The 17,588-nt window shown below is 30.9% G+C and overlaps 2 protein-coding genes across 2 annotated transcripts; both read right to left on the reverse strand.

Moving 5' to 3' along the window:
- Window positions 1-11,085: 11,085 nt before the first annotated feature.
- LOC133682952 (exopolygalacturonase clone GBGA483-like) lies at window positions 11,086-12,709 on the reverse strand. Its single transcript, XM_062106480.1, is given in 6 exon segments — window positions 11,086-11,484; window positions 11,591-11,746; window positions 11,748-11,774; window positions 11,776-12,108; window positions 12,189-12,494; window positions 12,590-12,709. Coding segments are annotated over 6 exon segments (1,179 nt in total). The 3' UTR covers window positions 11,086-11,247.
- Window positions 12,710-13,620: 911 nt separating this feature from the next.
- Window positions 13,621-17,366, reverse strand: LOC133682790 (threonine--tRNA ligase, chloroplastic/mitochondrial 2). Its single transcript, XM_062106311.1, has 8 exons — window positions 16,938-17,366; window positions 16,678-16,824; window positions 16,389-16,536; window positions 15,915-16,168; window positions 15,434-15,811; window positions 14,601-14,909; window positions 14,155-14,355; window positions 13,621-14,025 (listed from the first exon to the last, which is right to left on the reverse strand). The coding sequence occupies exons 1-8, from the start codon at window positions 17,298-17,300 to the stop codon at window positions 13,765-13,767; spliced, it is 2,061 nt and encodes a 686-aa protein (XP_061962295.1). The 5' UTR covers window positions 17,301-17,366; the 3' UTR covers window positions 13,621-13,764.
- Between the last annotated feature and the right edge of the window lie 222 nt (window positions 17,367-17,588).

Below are 17,588 nucleotides of genomic sequence, written 5' to 3' on the forward strand. Positions count from 1 at the left end.
TTCTAGAAAACAAAACTCAAAATGCAGGAAGCAGGAAGCATTATAAGGAGACAGGTGGGGGGAGTTTGCTTTGGAAATAGGTTTGGATGAAAGTGGGGCATGTTTCTTTATGGATACGAAGGGAACGTTCGGTATTGTGTTTGTATTGTGTTTTATTAAAATTTAAATTTTTTTATTTTTTTTTTGTTAAAATTGAGTGCGGTTTGTATTTTTTGGATCGTTTTGATGTGCTGATGTCAAAAATAATTTTTAAAAAATAAAAAAATATTATTGGCATGTATTTCGGCACAAAAAACTATTTGAGAAGCACCCGTAACCACACTGCCAAACACGCTCTAAGTACAGTTTAAATTTGTGATTCCGATTGAATAATAATTTTCGGCACTGTTTCCTGGGCAGCGTATCTGAGATTCATAAACTAACAAATGTTCTCAGATTTCAACATGTTTTTTTTTATCATAAAAAAATTCTAATAAAAAACTATAAATTTTATACATATACCTAATTAAATAAATCAAGAATTATTTATGTTAATAAATATAAAAAATAAATAATTGTTAATAATAAGTAAAGATTAAATTGAAAGAAATTTAATTGAATTTCTTATAATTATTTTTTGAAACAAAGTTTTTATTTTTTCTGAGGCAAAATTTATATATTTTGTTATGCAGATGAATGTGTTATAATTAAAAGGATTGTAGTGGTGATGATTTTTTATGGACTTAATTGAGTTTTTTGTTTTTTCACTCAATTTCATAATTATTGTTTCTTTTATAATTTATAATTAACAAATACGTAATTATAAATAAAAAAGACAAAATTGGTGGAACTTACTTTTTTTTCAATTTTATTGATTTGTTTATATATATATATAGTTTTGTCCTTAAATTCTTTTCTTATCATTTTATGATATTTTTGTCAAATAAAAAATATATTTCAAAGTTAATAGGCAAATAGCACTACTGATTTTCACGGGACTAATGATATGAACAGACCAATAATATACAATTTTGATTAAAAAAGTTAACAAATGGGAGACCATATTGAGACAAAAATCGAAAGTATAGAGATCGTCAAAATCATTAATCCGTTAAATGTGAAAGGAGATTGGTATTTCACTACATTGGTCTACAGCCAATCAGGTTGCTTGTTTTACAACATAGAAAAAACGATGTAATTGCGCTAATAGCATGTTTTTAAAGGAAAAAAAAAAAAGATCACGATTTAAGTTGGAGATCCTATTGGTCTAATAAGATAATTTTATTTATTTATATAATATATAAATAACAATAATTAAAAAAAAACAAAATTAAAAACCCGAGGTAACCCAAGTCATAACTTGGTTCGTGAGGTCAAACAAATCTTATATAAAGCAAATTGATAGATATAATTATGATAAATTTCCAACAATCTAAATATAAAATGATAAAATAAAAAAACAAAAAAAAAACAAGCACATAAAAATAGAACACCTGCAAACCGGAGTGTAGTCATCAAACCTTGTGAGCTGGATATTACAAACGAGATAACTTAATAGAAGACAATGTGTGAAAAATGATGATTCTTAATTTTTTTTAAAAATGAAAAACGAATTTTAAAGAAAGAAATCAAAAAAAAAATGTAAAAAAAGTGACCAAAAAAATATCTAAGTCAATTGTTTAAACCTGTTATCCAGGTTATGAGATTGAAATAACCTAATTAAAAGGAAACTAAAGAAAATCATGAAGCCTATATGTTAAAATAAACAACATTGAAAGATAAAATAAAAAAAATACAATAAAATGATGTCAACCCGTGTGAACTTTTCAAAACCGTAATCTCAGTCACTAAACCGAAAGTATTATATCTAGAAAAACCAAAAAGCTTAATTCCTAACAAATCAAATAATGAAAGATAAAATTGAAAAAAAAATTAATTATAAAAAATGATCCAAAACAAAAAAAAAATAGCAATTAAGAGAATAAGAACCAAATTTAAAAAAAAAAAATGAGAGGACAACTTAAAAATTTTATTTGAAGGGGAAAATTGAAAAGAAAAATCAAATTCACAAAAAGAATCCAAAACAAAAAAGTTCAAATCAAAAGATTAAGGACTAAATTGAAAAAAAAGTAAATTATAATTATAGATTCAAGGAAGAAATTGAAAATAAATCAAAATCTAACCAAAAAAAAAAAAAACCACAAATGATAATTACATTATTCTAATCAACAACAAATCCTCTCACGGTACACAATATTTTTCCCTTCCCAATTAGGTTCTTTTGTTAGTACAGATGAACTTTACAATTATTTATTTAAGTTGGCCCTAACTTAAAACCCAAGCCAAGCCTGCGCTAGCTACAAGCTTGCCATTACATAAAGCATGTCTTTTAGCTTCAAATCGGTGTCTGGGCACCGATCTTTATATTTGTCCCCATACAATAAAGGCATGCAATATCTCCTTTAACTTGCATGCTTCGATATCTAATTTGCAGCAAGATCTTGAGAGGCCTCCATCGTCTTCTTCCCCTTGTCTTCTCTGCAATCACTCCATGAGTGGGAGCTAAAGTTCTAATCTTCAATAACACTGACAGTAACTCTTGATTAAAGCAAAGATCCCATCAGTAATCGCAAAAGAAGAACAAGCAACTAAAGTATCTTTCTTTTTCTTATCCTTTGCTTGCAGAACACGATTGACAAGTGTTTGTCCTTGCTTTCCTCCATATCTGTTTCTTGCCCAACTTTTATCAAGTGTAGCCTGAAAACGACGGCCAGTGCAATTAAATATTGATGGAAATAATTGAGTTATGAAATAACCAAGTTGCACTTGATGACGACTGGTTTTTCTTATACAGAGAATAATGTTCTCCGGTTAAATTTATATTAATTAAAATTAAGTTTTCTTTTTACTTAGTGCATGGAAGAATTTAATAATTTTTTATTGATGCTAGCTTCAATGTTTGAATCTAAAAAATTAAAAAAAAAACATTTCTTAACTGTTGAAGCATATCTTTTTAACTATCGAACTAGTGTTTACTTTTAGAAATTAACTTTTTAGTTTTATATTTTATTTTCTTGTTTATTCTAAGAAAAATGAGAATATGTTAAATAGTATAAATTCTTCAAAATAGGAAGCAAGAATCTTGCTTAATTTATCTTTAAAATAATAGAAGAAATGAACATGTTTAAAGGAACAAACAAGGCTTGTATTTTTGTATTAAAAAACTTGAAAAAACATTTTTTAATGTTTGTTTCATAAAAAAAATCCTATGAACAATGACAGAGTCAGGAATTTTTTAAATGAAAGGGTAAATTACTAACAAATATTTAATATTATATGCTATACAAATATGTGTTATATAGAGAAATTAATCTGAAATATATGTACTAATTCAAGTCAAGCAAAATTAATTTAAAAATACTTTTAAAATGAAAAAACTTACATTATAATTGTTGTCTTCAAGATTTTATATTTTAAAACTACCTCATAATGATTTTATTTTTAATCTCATTAAAAATATATTTCTCAATATACACAAAAAACTTTTATTTATTTATTTCTAAATTTTTTAAGGACTAGGAAAGTTCTTCCCAACAATTCTATGTGACGACCACGTACATGTTTAAAATTAATAAACCTAATGCTATAATTTTTTCATATTGTGTTAAGAAAAAACAATTGTACATAAAGAAAATTAAAGAAAATGGTAATTTTTAAAATTTAATTTACCTTTTAGATTTATGTGTTGTCTTGTTGATTTGTTTCAATCAACTCCTATATTTTTCATTGTTTTTTCAATCAGTCCACGTATCTTTTATTGTTTTCTCTCATTTCTATCCTTTCATCCACTTTTGTCATGAATAGGTACAGAAAACATGTGTAAAATTTAATTTTGCCTCTAAAGTTTATGAAATTTTTTAACATTATTAAAAAATTAACGAATAAATAAATTAATTAAAATTATCGAAACAAAATTTTGTTTTGTCATATTTATTTTTGGCTCAATCTTATTTTTGTATTATCAAAAGACTAGTAGATGGTATTGATAAAACAAATACTTTGTTTTCATATTTTTACCTAAAAATATCTTTCTTTAATGAATTTTTAAATTTTAATTTATTCATTCATATTTTTAGGTTATACTGAGATATTACATTAATTTCAGAGATCAAATTGAAATTATAATACTATAATTATTGTTTTTCTTTACAAAAATAGACGACGGAATGTAAAATGTTAAAATCCAAGTAACTTTGCAATAACAACCACTGAACTATTATTATTATTATTATTTTGAACGCAAAAAAAAAGAATAAAACATTCCTAACATGTTATAAAAAATAAAATTAATAATGAATTCAAAATCTTAATATTATTGGATGATGTCCTTTTGAGATATTGAAACAATAGTGTTATGGATTAACCTGGGTCAACCGTGGTTAAATAGCCAAACTTGTAATTCGGTTCATGAGATCATGATAAATCTATAAAAAATAAATTAAAATAAATTATGAAATTTAATTCAAAATCAAGTTAATATTGAATGATGAAATTGATAAAAAAAAATTAATTAAAAACAATACAAAAACAAAAGACTCGAGCAAACTTAGATTAACTTATCAGACTCGTGATATAGATCATGCACCACACCAAATTCAATAAGTTTGTATCAATTAGATCATATTTTGTTTAATTATACGATAATCATATGTGTGCGAGATCTTTTTGTATCAAATAACAAAAGCAATTAAGAAACAAAATAGGATAGGCATGCGTAACTGAAATAAAAAATTCAAACTTAAATTTTTTAAGATAAATAACAAAAAGATTCATTTAAATAATAAAGGATGAATATTTTTTTTATTTTAAAGGACTAAAAAAAGTTTTTTTAAAAAAAGTTAGGCATGTGGACTAAAATAACAAAAGCATGCTTAAGTTTTTTAAGTTAAATTACAAAAAGATTCACCTTTTTAAGTTAAATAAGGAAAAGAGACCTTTAAATTTTAAAAAAAAAAGAAATTTTTTTAAAGTCCAAGAGAAAAAATGCATTAAATACCAATAAATAAAAAACAAAAGACCAGACACTTAGGCCTACTAGCCAAGACCCAGCTTGTTTAGGCCTTAACAAAAAAAACCCAAGCCTGTGTTACCAGGGTTAATTGTTTTTTTGGTAAAATGGGTAGAGAATGTGCCCTTTGCAACCTAGATTCTGATGACTGAGAACCTGGTGTTTACATACAAAAATCTATTTTTTAAATAATTTTATGGCTTAAAAAACAACCCAAAACCTATGTGAACTTGTTTATTCCCTTAAACAACTAAAAAATCAGTCTAGAAATAAAATAAAAAAACCAAAACAAAAAATCTTTTCGATGTCAGATATAATTTCTCAAGCAATTTCAAGGTGGAATAACACTTAAATGAAACTCATCTTATTTAATGAAACTCGTTAATACCAAGATTAACATTTTGGTGGTCAGAATCGGTTTCAATCAAGATTAAAATTTAGAAAACCATAGGGACCAAAGATCCAATTTTGAGAAAGCCACCTAGTTTCCCCACTTTTTCTCATTTTGATCCCCTAAGTTTTAATCTGACCCTTCACCAACAAATAGGAAGCTATATTGGCCTTCAATTTAGCCATAAAAGAGTAAAATCACAAAAAAAAGAGAGTTTTATAACCAAAATGAAAAAAAAAACAATTCAGTGTGTTAATTTGTTTTGATTTACTTTCTATGAAGTTATCTCAATCTAATGACCCGAATCATGAGTTTTACAGGTTAGTCGAGTTGACTCGGGTTGTTTTTTTTGTCTTTTTATATTTAATTCTTTTATCAACTTTATCCTTTAACATTGAGTTGATTGATAATTAAGTTTTATAATTGTTTTATCCTTCAAATTTTTAATATACTTTTCTCAAACGAAAAAAATATTTTGATATATTTTCAAGTAAAAAACACTTTGAAAAACAATAAATACTATAATATCAAATAAGCTCTTAATCTTAGTGTCCAAGTTTGGTCTATGAATGACTATGGTTCCAACAAGTCTTGGATTGAAAATTTTAATATCAAAATTGTAGATATCGATTGGTGCGATAATTATCACAAAGTTGATCTTATAAAAGTTTTGACTAATATTGGAATTAACGTGTTACTTTATTATTATGACAACTCTTTATTTTATTATAAGCTTTAAAATCAAACTTATAGACCTTGGAGGAGAAGTAATGCAGCATCAACTTAATTAATTAGAATTGAAATGAAAATGAAAGAAACCTTAATCATATCTTGTTTACTTTTCCACGTAAAAGAAGATAAAATTTGAATATTAAACTGAAAGAAAGAATATTATGAAAATAACATATAACTGTTTAAATAAGTACTTAACGTATATTAAACCTTAATCCTCTAGAACTCAAGCATCAGGGCTGATTATTGTTTCCCTAAGCTTTGCAACCCTATGGCTACTTTAATTTGCACATATATAGTGCTTTTGCTTTGCTGATGATGGATTATTTTATAGTTTTATGCTTTGTAGCATTAGCAATTACAATTGATTTTTAATTTTTGAAGTTGGTGTGTATAACGAAGGAGCTGCTCTTTTTTTTTTTTGGAAAACTAAATATTTTTCTCCGTTAATTTTGTTTTTTTTCTATTCTATATCATTACTCTTTTCTCTTTCCCTCCTATTTAGTATTACTAAGATTTTCTATCTATATGAAAATTTATAATAGTTTTTTTTTAGAAATTGAAGACATGAACGAATAAAATTAAGTCTTTTGAGTTTCTTTATAGTTATAGTTATGTTGTTTTTGAAAGTTTTGACTCATAACAAATCTCATTTTCCTTAGCTTTCACTTGTAATATTTTTTTTATTAGTATTTTGTTGAATAATAATGGTTGAAAAAAATGGCTACAAAACAAGATGCACTCATGTAATAGAAGAGAATGAGGTCTTTTTCTTAGAAAAGAGGCGTTCAGGAAATAGTGTGTTATTTCTGACTACATCAGTTGTTATTAGAAATTTTAGTGGTGAGATCCATGATGGTGTGATCCATATAAATATATTGTGTGAAGAACTAACAATGAGACAACCTACACAAAGACGTAAAGGACTTATTATATGATGGCCTACACACAAAAATATATTCACGATGAAGAATAATTTATAACTGAAACATAAACTCGAGTATGAGTTCATTTCAATATAGGGAGACTAATGTAAGAGCTTTTTTTTTGGAAGAACAATTTTTTTCCTTAATTAGTTGTATTTTTTTTCTTTGTATTATTATGTTTTTCTATTTGAAAGGAACTAGTTTATTTTTGCTATTACTAGGGCTTTTGAAAGTCTTCTCATAATTACGGTATATTTAATCTTTAAAGATTTTGACTTATAACAAATATTTTTATCCTTAACTGCATCAAACTCTCTATTTTGTATGGCTCCACTACATTGTTTTCTTTCTGTATGTTTTGTTTTTAATGTTTTTATGTTGATTTGAGTCTCCATATGAAATAACAGTTTTATGGATAGTTGATGCCATCTTTAATTTGATTGCAATTGCATCTTGGCCCAATCCAAGTCCCATCCTTTCATCATAAGAGATTGTTGGTATATAAATTTTAAAAGATAGTTCAATTGGTCAGGCCTTTAATTTGTTCTCCAATGATCACGAGTTTGAGTTCTTTTAGAGTTACTGGAGGCTTATATAATCGTTAACTTTAAAGCCTATAATATTAGTCGAGGTGCATACAAACTAACCCGAATATCCATGTTAATTAAAAAATAAAAAAGATTGTTGGTATACAAAGAGATTTACTGAAGTTCTAATAATACTAAAAAAAAAAAAAAACTTATTCAATGCAACAATAGGCATCATCTTGATTAGCAACACCTAATTAAGATAGGCCAACACCAAAACGATAAAAGAAACAATTATCAAGTAGCTAGCTGACAATCTAAGCTTCTTACATCATAATAGGCCATCTTCCATCTCTTAATAGTGTTTCTTTTTAACGCTTCTATCAAGAATAAGCCTTGCTCTTCATGTTATATATGACATAACACACACACACACACACACACACACACACACACACACACACACACACACTTTCATATTCCTTAACCCTATCATATTCAATTATCTAATCAACTTACATATATCTAGATCTCCGATAAAGGTAGTGGTTTCTATTTTTTTTTCTTTTTTTTCTTTAAATAGAAACTTATTTACATCTTTCACCAATCAAAATAAGATATTGTTGTTATTTTACTCTAAATCATCTATATTTTATGATTAAACTCTTTGTGTTACTTGCTTAACCTTCATATTACCTCAGATGATCTTCACTCTTTTTTTTTTTTTGATTTACGTGGGGTGTCCGGGTCAGCTTGCGCGCACCACGACTATTCCCCACGGCCCACTGGACATCCTGCAAGCCCAGGGGCAGGTTAGGCACCGCGGGGGTGACAGGCGTGCACATAGAGGGTCGAACCCGGGACGGGGGCGGAACAAGTCACACGATTGACCACAGCAGCTAGGCCCTCAAGTGCAGATGATTTTCACTCTTACATTGTAAGGTGGTTGATACCGTCTCCGTTTATTAAAAAGATTAACTTGTTTTAATATCAATTCACAACTTGTATAAAAACTAGAAATCTCCAATTCTAAAGTTACTCTACTAAACTATAGAGAAATATAAAGAGAAAAATAAAAAAATTTCTGAAAAGTTTGAAATTTAATAAAAAAAATAACACACCAACTATTTATAAAGTAGTTAAAACTGACACAACCAAAAAATCAAAAGTTAAGTAGGAAAAGTAATTAAAATTTAAAATTAACAAGAAAAATAATTAAAATAACAAAAACAACATATTCTAGACCTAATTTAAAGATTTTTTGAGCCTCGGCTAATAATCCTCTTATAAAATCGGGCATATAGAATCATTTAAAAAATTTTGAGTCCGATTCATATTGACATGCACATGCTTTTTTATAGAAACACATCTACAACACATTCCATGTGAATCTGCGTCTTGCAGATTCCCACCTGTAAGGCTAATGGAGCTGGCCATGCCTGGAGTGAAGTCAGGATGCGTTGGTGCCTGGAGTTAAGTCATATTAGTTGTTGATTTATCATTTATCTCATTATTGTACTTGCTAGTAATTTTACTTTACTCTTTAATCAGCAACTAGTATAATTCCTTCTTTTCTTATTAATGTATTTATTTTAATAAAAATAATTATTTTTTTCTTGGTTCTTAACATGAAAAGAATCGAAAAATATAAAAAAATCTAAATAATTTGAGATAAGGATAAAAAAAAAGAGGTTTCTCTTCAATTAAAACCATGTTATCTCATTAATTTGCTTCTTGTTTTTTTTCCTCTGGAATAATTGTTTTTTAAATAACTTATCAAAACCATATATATATATATATATATATAGACACACACACACACACACACACACACACACACACACACACACGTACTCACATGAATGTATTAGAAAAGAAAGAAATTATTTTTTTTCACCAGATATTCTTATCGATTGCTATAATGGGAAATTTTTTAAAATCTATTTTTTAACTAATTATATGATTAAAAAAAATACATCACATAGAAGACAATTCATGAAAAAAAAATGTATTTTTTTTTCAAAACTTTCTTTTACTATTCATGTAATTTTTTTTTTAACCAAACACAATATATTTTTTTCTTATAAGAAGCATAGCTCATGAAAATTGTTTATCATAACTATAATGACTTCAACTTCATTTTCATATAACATTCATAGCTATATATATAAAAATAAAAATAAAAATTACACAGCAAGTTCACATAAAATAATTAACAAAATGGTTACGGACATCATTAAAAAATAGACAAGAATCTCATTTGAAAATAAATATCTAACAAAATTATATTTCAAATAAAAGTTTATCCATTAAAATATAATTAAGTTTTATTATGCTTAAAAAACAATAATCATGAAGGGCTATAAAAAAAAACCCTACAAATATCATAAAAAAATATTATAATCTCATTTGAAAATAAATCCAAAACTAAATGGTATTCAATGGAGTCATTTTATAAAAAAATAAGTAGTTTTAGTTATCTCATTTAGATGAATTTTAATAATAAAAAAAAAGTTGGGTTTGTGACTGCAAGAAACTAAAAAACACATTTTAAAGTCATTTGTTTACATGAAAATGCCTAAAACCCTAGAAAACCCTGGAGATATCAATAAACCTGTGTTAAAATGACATTGAATTGGTTAAAAAATATATATAAAATTGATCTAATTAAAAAAAAAAACCTTTTGAGGTCTGATCTCTTTTTCTAGATAAAACAAAGGTTTAAAAAAACACTCCAATTTAGTTTTTTAAGTAAGAAAAGTGTTTATAAACACTCCAATAAAACTTTTATTGTTGAATAAAACAAGTTGATATCAAGTTCGATCTTTTTTTTTATTTGTTGTTTTCAGGCTACTTTTTTTCTTATCTTTTAATCTCAATTACTGAAGAATAAGAATAAAAAAAAAATTAGAGCAAAACTATAATTTAAAAAATTCAAGGGTCTATAAAGGAAGAAAATGGAAAATAGGTGGACCAAAAGGAACCTTTTCACATTAAACTAAGATTGGCCACGCAATTTTTCTGTGTTTTATACTTTCATCTTTTATTTTAAAATTGTCTTTCTAGAAAAAATTATAAAATATTAGTAAAAAAAAATTTGATGAAAAAAAATCACTATTGAAGTCCATAGTTAATTGTGATACAATGCAATGCACTGTGCAATGTAGAAAATGGCTATGCCTTTTATTTAAAAATAAATAAATTGTATTTTGAGTTTGATTATTTTCTGTTTTTTTCCTGCAGTGTTCCTTACCCTGGTTAGCAAGTTAGCAACTCCATTGGCTTTTACAATTAGAATTGAGTGTAACATGGATGCTTAAAAGTTCAAAACTGATCAAATTAATTTAAGGAAAAAATTACTTGGAAAATATTTTGTAATGTCGTCTTAAGGATCTTAAGGACCTGCAATATATATGAACTGCCATTGTTACTTCTGGGAGACTTGATGGTGGAGAAGGCATGTGCCATAGCCAAAATGGCGTAATTCTACTTATCCAAAAACAATTTATACAGTATAGGTCGAAAAAAGAGGCCATTCATGCATGCAAGCTAGCATGAGGGGGTGCCAGGAGGTAGGATTTACAATTATACATAAGAAGTGAATAGCAGCTAGCTAGAAGAAGGTTAAGCAGACGGAGTACAGGTGGCTGGAAATACTTTCCCGGAGACTTGGGGCTTCACGTTTGCGCATAGAGATGTTGAGCTCCCTTCTTTTCCATTGTATACCAAGTTGATATCCTCAACAGAAACATTTTGGCATGGCAGGCCTCTGCTACAAACAATTTTCACTGCCACTTGAGTTGCAGAGGTGCCCCGTATGCCTTCGAATCTAACATCGGAGATCTTAACACGCGAGGGAACCTTGAAAACAGAAGAAATCATCAGGTAGCTAGTCCTTTTCTTTTCTTTTGAAAATTCGGAGTAAAAGAAAACAAAATAATTAAGATAGATAAAAAATCTCAAGTACCTTTGCCAGGCAGTTATTATAAGGGCAGTATTCTTGGTCAATAAGAATAGGGTTGCTAACATTTTTCATGATAATATCCTCAAAATTAACATTTGAAGCTACGCCACTGGGGGAAGCTGGCCATGTTTTAATCCTAACACCATTTTCAGTGTTTTGTGAGGGTGCAATTCCTCACTGTAACTCCGATGTACTGGTTGTTCATCATGGTATCTGCCAAGGCTTCCTATACTAATGCCATGGCCTGGTCCGCAGGTTACTTTCTCAACGTTTATTTGTTGGCAGCCATCGCCAAGCGAGACACAATCATCCCCAGTTTTTATGGTTGCGCCCGTAATATTGACCATAGTTGATCGACCGATATGAATCCCATCAGTGTTGAGGCTGTTTTTGGGTGCGTTGATCACAATGTTTTGGAAGGTCACATTATTGCAGTTCAAAATGTTCATGTGAAACAGCTTGCTGTTCAGGGACGTTATCCCTTCTATTTTTGAGTTGGTCAGCTTTGTGAATTGTAAATTCTGTTCAAAAAAATCAACACCAGGTTAAACAAAATAAAAACTATGCATGTTTAATTAGTCTTTGAGATATTAGGACTTGCTGTGAGCAAGGAATTGCATTTTCCAGTTTTCGCACAATTATTTACGGACCAAGCAATTGCTCCTTGACCATCGAATATTCCACCGCCTGAGACAGTTAATCCTTCGACATTCCGGAAAGCGACCCAATCATCACGCAGTCGCTTGGGGTCTGCCGTAGCCTTGAGAGTTCCTTGAACCTTCACCGTTACAGGGGCTGTGCAAGGTCCTTCGAATTTCAGTGGACCGACCATGTAGTTCCCTTTTGCTATCACCACCGTGCTGGCTTCTTTGGCAGCACATGCATCTTTCCAAGCGCTATTTATAGCCTACAACAACACAGGACCTTAGGCAAACTGAATTTGGAGAAAATGTTCAGGACGAAATTCAAGACAGAAGGTGCACAAAAGTTCTCATCTTGTACCTTGGTATCATCTGTCATGCCATTAGCCTTCGCTCCATAGGCTTTCACATCAAAATTTGAACCTTTTACTTGGGTGACTAATAGCAAGAAGCACAAATGGTATGCAACTCCTGCGGCCATCATTTCGAAACCCATGTATCTTGCTAGCCTTCTTTTCTTATATTTCAGCCTTTTCTTATTGCCTTGAGCTTCTTAGTTTCATCTTGAGCTCATCGGTTCTCGTTTTTACTTTTATAGTGTATTCAAGGAACATCAATGCCACAAATTCAGCCTAAATTTAGGTGGGATTTCTAGTTTATCTTTGAGACCTCTAAATCCCTTGGCTATTTGGTCCTCTCAGTAAACTTTTCCTCCTAATTCAGAGGTCATGGTGATTTACCTGACATCCTTGCTAAACTGCAGTCTCTTTTGGGCTTCACATGGAGAGGGTATAATGCTTGCTATTTATGAAAAGAAAGATTATTGTGCAAAGCTTATTTTGCTTCTATTAATGGCAAGTCACTATTAATTAAGTTAATGATACAGTGGTTTAACAGAACGGTGTGAATAATGGTATTGTAAGGTCAAAGATTTGAGTGGTGGCGGTGTTGTGTAGAGAATTGACTTGACAGATTTGGGCATCTGCACAAGCCGTGGCACTTTCACTATTCTTGATCCTAAAGGAAATTTTGATTGGCTGCCATAGAAGCAGTCACCACAATATTTCTCGAAGGTGCCGACCATGCCAGATTAACCGTGTTCTGTAATAATCCAACTCTTTCATTATTATCAGTTCTAGATCGACTATGGTAATGCTATCGAAAATTGTCTGCAGAATAATCAGAGTGGTTAATCAAACATCATTATTGGCCATTACTAATCTACTAGTTACAATGACAACATCCAGCCGACGAGGTTTTGGAAGGAAATATTATTGTTCTTGAAATTTTTCAGGAAGATTTATAAGCAGAAATACAATAAAAAAATCTAAAACCTGGGAAAGGAAATGGAAAAATACGAAGGTTCTTCAAGGGCAAAAACTGAACAACGCATGGAGAAAAGCTCTAGTTTCCATATGTATTTATATAAGAATAATTTCTCCAGTAACAGTGTATTTATTTTCTATTTTCCTCTTGTATTTTATACAAAGCATGTTAAACAAATAAGATGGAAATCAATTTCCAAGAACAAGAACTTCATAATGAAGTTCTCCTTTCAATGGCTGACTTGATTCTGCTTATAAAATCATCAATTTCGATGGTCCCAACCTCCCCACTAAACCTAGATCTAATTGTAACAGTTTCCGTCTCAGCCTCCTTGGGGCCCACAACTGCCATTAAAGGAATTTTCTGCTTCTCTGCATTTCTAATGAGCTTTGGCAGGCGCTCGCCTTGGCAAACTTCAGCCCGAATACCATTGCCTTTCAGTTTGCTGATCACCTCTTTGCAATATTCAAGCTGAGTCGCACATAATTTTATATGAAATGTTAATAACCTCAATTCTTGGAGAACACTTGCTAATGTACGGTCATTAATATGAATAATAAGACAGGAACTCTGAAATTCATAATAATAGGTCATGCATACCTGTGTGTCTGTTACTGGTAAAATGCGGACCTGTACTGGAGAAAGCCACAATGGAAAGTCTCCAGCATAATGCTCTATGAGGACCCCAAAAAACCGCTCCAAGGATCCAAGCACCGCTCTATGTATCATGATAGGCCGCTTTTTCTCCGTGTTTGAATCAACATAAGTAACATCAAATCTCTGAGGTAAATTGAAATCAACCTGCGCATTTTAAAGGTGGCAGTATTGGTCAATTACAAAAGTTCAACATTGTGATGCATGGATGCTAACAATTGACTCAGTACAGCTATATTCTAAAAAATAATAGCATTAGGTGTGAGCCAGAGAAAACTGGTTATATATGTATATATAGTGATATATCGCTCTAAAAATTTTAGTCATGCCAATCTAATCAAGCTGTTGAAACCCAGCAAAAAAAGTTCAGCCTGCAACAATTTAAAAATTACCTGTATAGTAGAGCACTGCCACTTTCTTCCAAGAGCATCCTCAATCTTAAGATCAATTTTTGGACCGTAAAAGGCACCGCCACCTTCATCAATTTGAAAGCTCCACCCCTTGTCATCCAAAGCATCTCTAAGGGCAGATGTTGCTTTTTCCCATATATCATCATCTCCCACAGATTTTTCAGGCCTAGTTGACAGATTAACTTCGTACCGTCTGAAACCAAATTGCAATAGTATCTCTTCTGTAAGATCCAGGACACCCCTAATTTCATCTTTGATTTGATCTTCTAAGCAAAATATATGTGCATCATCCTGCAAAGCATTTGAAAATAGATGTTATTGCCGAACATATGTGATGCTGTGATTATAAAAGAGGGAACAGTAGCACCCGTCGCCCGGCCCATTCCAGCCTCCAACCCAACCAATGTTGTATTGCACAATATAATGCATGCCAATTGTCCTGTTGACAATTTAAACATTACATCAGCAGTAACTTCCCATTGTTACTGCATCCACAATAAGGGATAGACGGAAATTGCATATGGTGAGGACCTTGGCACAATCAAACACAAGCAAATTGATACACCAAGGAGTTTTTATGCTGCCCTTCACAATTTAATCAGTTACCTTTGCACTGCTAACATAAGATCATGCAACCTATATGCATTTGCATAAAATCATGTGAAACCTACAAGCAGATCATATAAAAACCAAAATACAATTGTAGCTGTTCATCAAAGAGGTCACACACTCATTTGCAACAAAATTGAATAACAGTTACAATATCATGTGTATAAATTTACAGTTAAAAGATAATCAAAGATTTTAGAGACTACCTGGGTAAAACCTCTTACACGGAAAAGACCGTGTAAGCTTCCAGACAACTCATATCTATATACTGTTCCTAGCTCTGCAACCCTGATTGGGAAATCACGATAAGAGTTGAGCTTTCTTTTGTATACCAGAATATGGTAAGGGCAATTCATAGGTCGAAGTTGGTATTGTTCATCCTCAATCTTCATCTGATCAAACATATTCTCCCTATAAAAGTCCAGATGACCACTAATCTTCCATAGATCTGCCTTTGCCACATGGGGAGTGTATAACAAATCATAGCCATGTTCTATATGTGTTTTCTTCCACGAATCTTCAATAATATGTCTAATAACGGCACCTTTTGGATGCCAGAAGACTAAGCCTCCACCAGCTTCATCCTGCAACATGGAAATTCCACATTGTTTGTAATAAAATACATAAGACAAAGAACAACATCAAGGGGTTACATTTTTCTGATTAACAATTTGAGGAAAGTAACACCTGTATAGAAAAGAGATCAAGATCTTGGCCAAGGCGTCTGTGGTCTCGACGTTTAGCCTCTTCTTTAAAGTGAAGGTATGCTTTTAGCTGGTCCTCATTCTCCCAAGCTGTTCCATAGATCCTCTGCAGCATTGGTTTCTTTTCATCTCCTCTCCAGTAAGCACCAGCAACAGACTCAAGCTCAACAGCTTTCCTATTAATATTTCCAGTAGATTCAACATGAGGTCCCGCACAAAGATCCCACCACTCATCGCCTGGAAACAAAACCAGTTATCCAGCAAAAGTCAGTCAAGAGTAAAACAATTAAACACAATTTCATTTTTATGTCTATACGATTCAAAGCCCTCGCCACACCATTCACCTCCATTTAATAATTTGGTACACTAAAAGAACCAAAACTCGTGTATATATGCAAATGATTAGCCTGCCAAAGACAGCAGCGTGATTACTACATAAAAAAATGACAAGCATTACCAATATGATAGATAGTGATGGGATCTTCTTTAATGCTTTCCAAAATCTCCATCTTGTAAGGTTCATTAACAGCCATTATTCTCCTCTGTGCTTCATCTCTAGAAACATCTTCCCTTGCAAGCGGTAAATTTCGACCAATGATACGATCCTACAGATTGATGTAAGAAATAAATTCCGTACCCTGAAAACATTTTTCCCAGGCTCATGACCTTTCCCCATTATTACAAATCCTAAAAACAAGTACTTTAAATACTAATTAACAGACATAGAATGATTAAACTAAACTCACCATCTCCTTCTTAATCCTCTTGAGGTCTTTATCAGTCAAAGGGTCCATATCAAAATCATAGTAAAACCCATTTTCTATCCAAGGCCCAATTGTCACTTTAGCTTCAGGATACAGCTTTTGAACTGCCATAGCCATCACATGTGCACACTACAGCAAACATACCCAAAAGGAAAAAAGAAAAAAGAAAAGAACTTTACCATTGATGAAAACAAACGGAAGGAGGAAACATCCAATTAAAAATGGGAAAAATATGAGTTTACCGTGTGGCGAATTCTGAGAAGTTTCTCGGATGAATCATTGGTGGGAAGCACGAGTTTTTCAGTTTCCTCATTCTCTGCTGCGTCGATATGGGAAACGGTGGCAGACTCGGTGGCAATAGCTGCAGTAGATAGGGAAAGTAGAGGACTTGTTTTGGTATAAGAAGACCCAAGAAGAGTCCTCCTCCTAGCTTGGGTGTCATGTTGCAGTTCTGATGCAGTGGAAATGAATCTTTTGAGAGGAGGAGAGTGGAGGGATAATAACGGGGGTTTCAGAAGAGGAAGTGAAGAGGGTTTGGAGAGGAAAAGAGAGAAAGAGCAGAGAGATGAAGAAGGAGATGTGGCCATTTTGTGTAGCACAAACATGGCTTTCTTTTGATTTTTCTCGTCTTTTTGGGTGGTTGATGTTTCTGTGCTTCGCAGCTCAAGGGGCTTGCCTCCTATGGGTGGGTAACCAGGCAATAACGAGATAAAAAAAAAAATTAAATTTAAGATAAATTGCAATTTTACTCCTCGGTTCTTAAATTTTAGTTTTTTTTAATTATTTTAATGTGTTAATATTTAAATAATATATTTTAAATAAAATTATTTGAAAAAATAACATTTTAAACATTTTAAATAGATATAAAATATCACGCCACGCACTATAATAAT

Source organism: Populus nigra, chromosome 2 (genome assembly GCF_951802175.1).
Source record: "Populus nigra chromosome 2, ddPopNigr1.1, whole genome shotgun sequence".
Classification (NCBI taxonomy): Eukaryota; Viridiplantae; Streptophyta; class Magnoliopsida; order Malpighiales; family Salicaceae; genus Populus; species Populus nigra.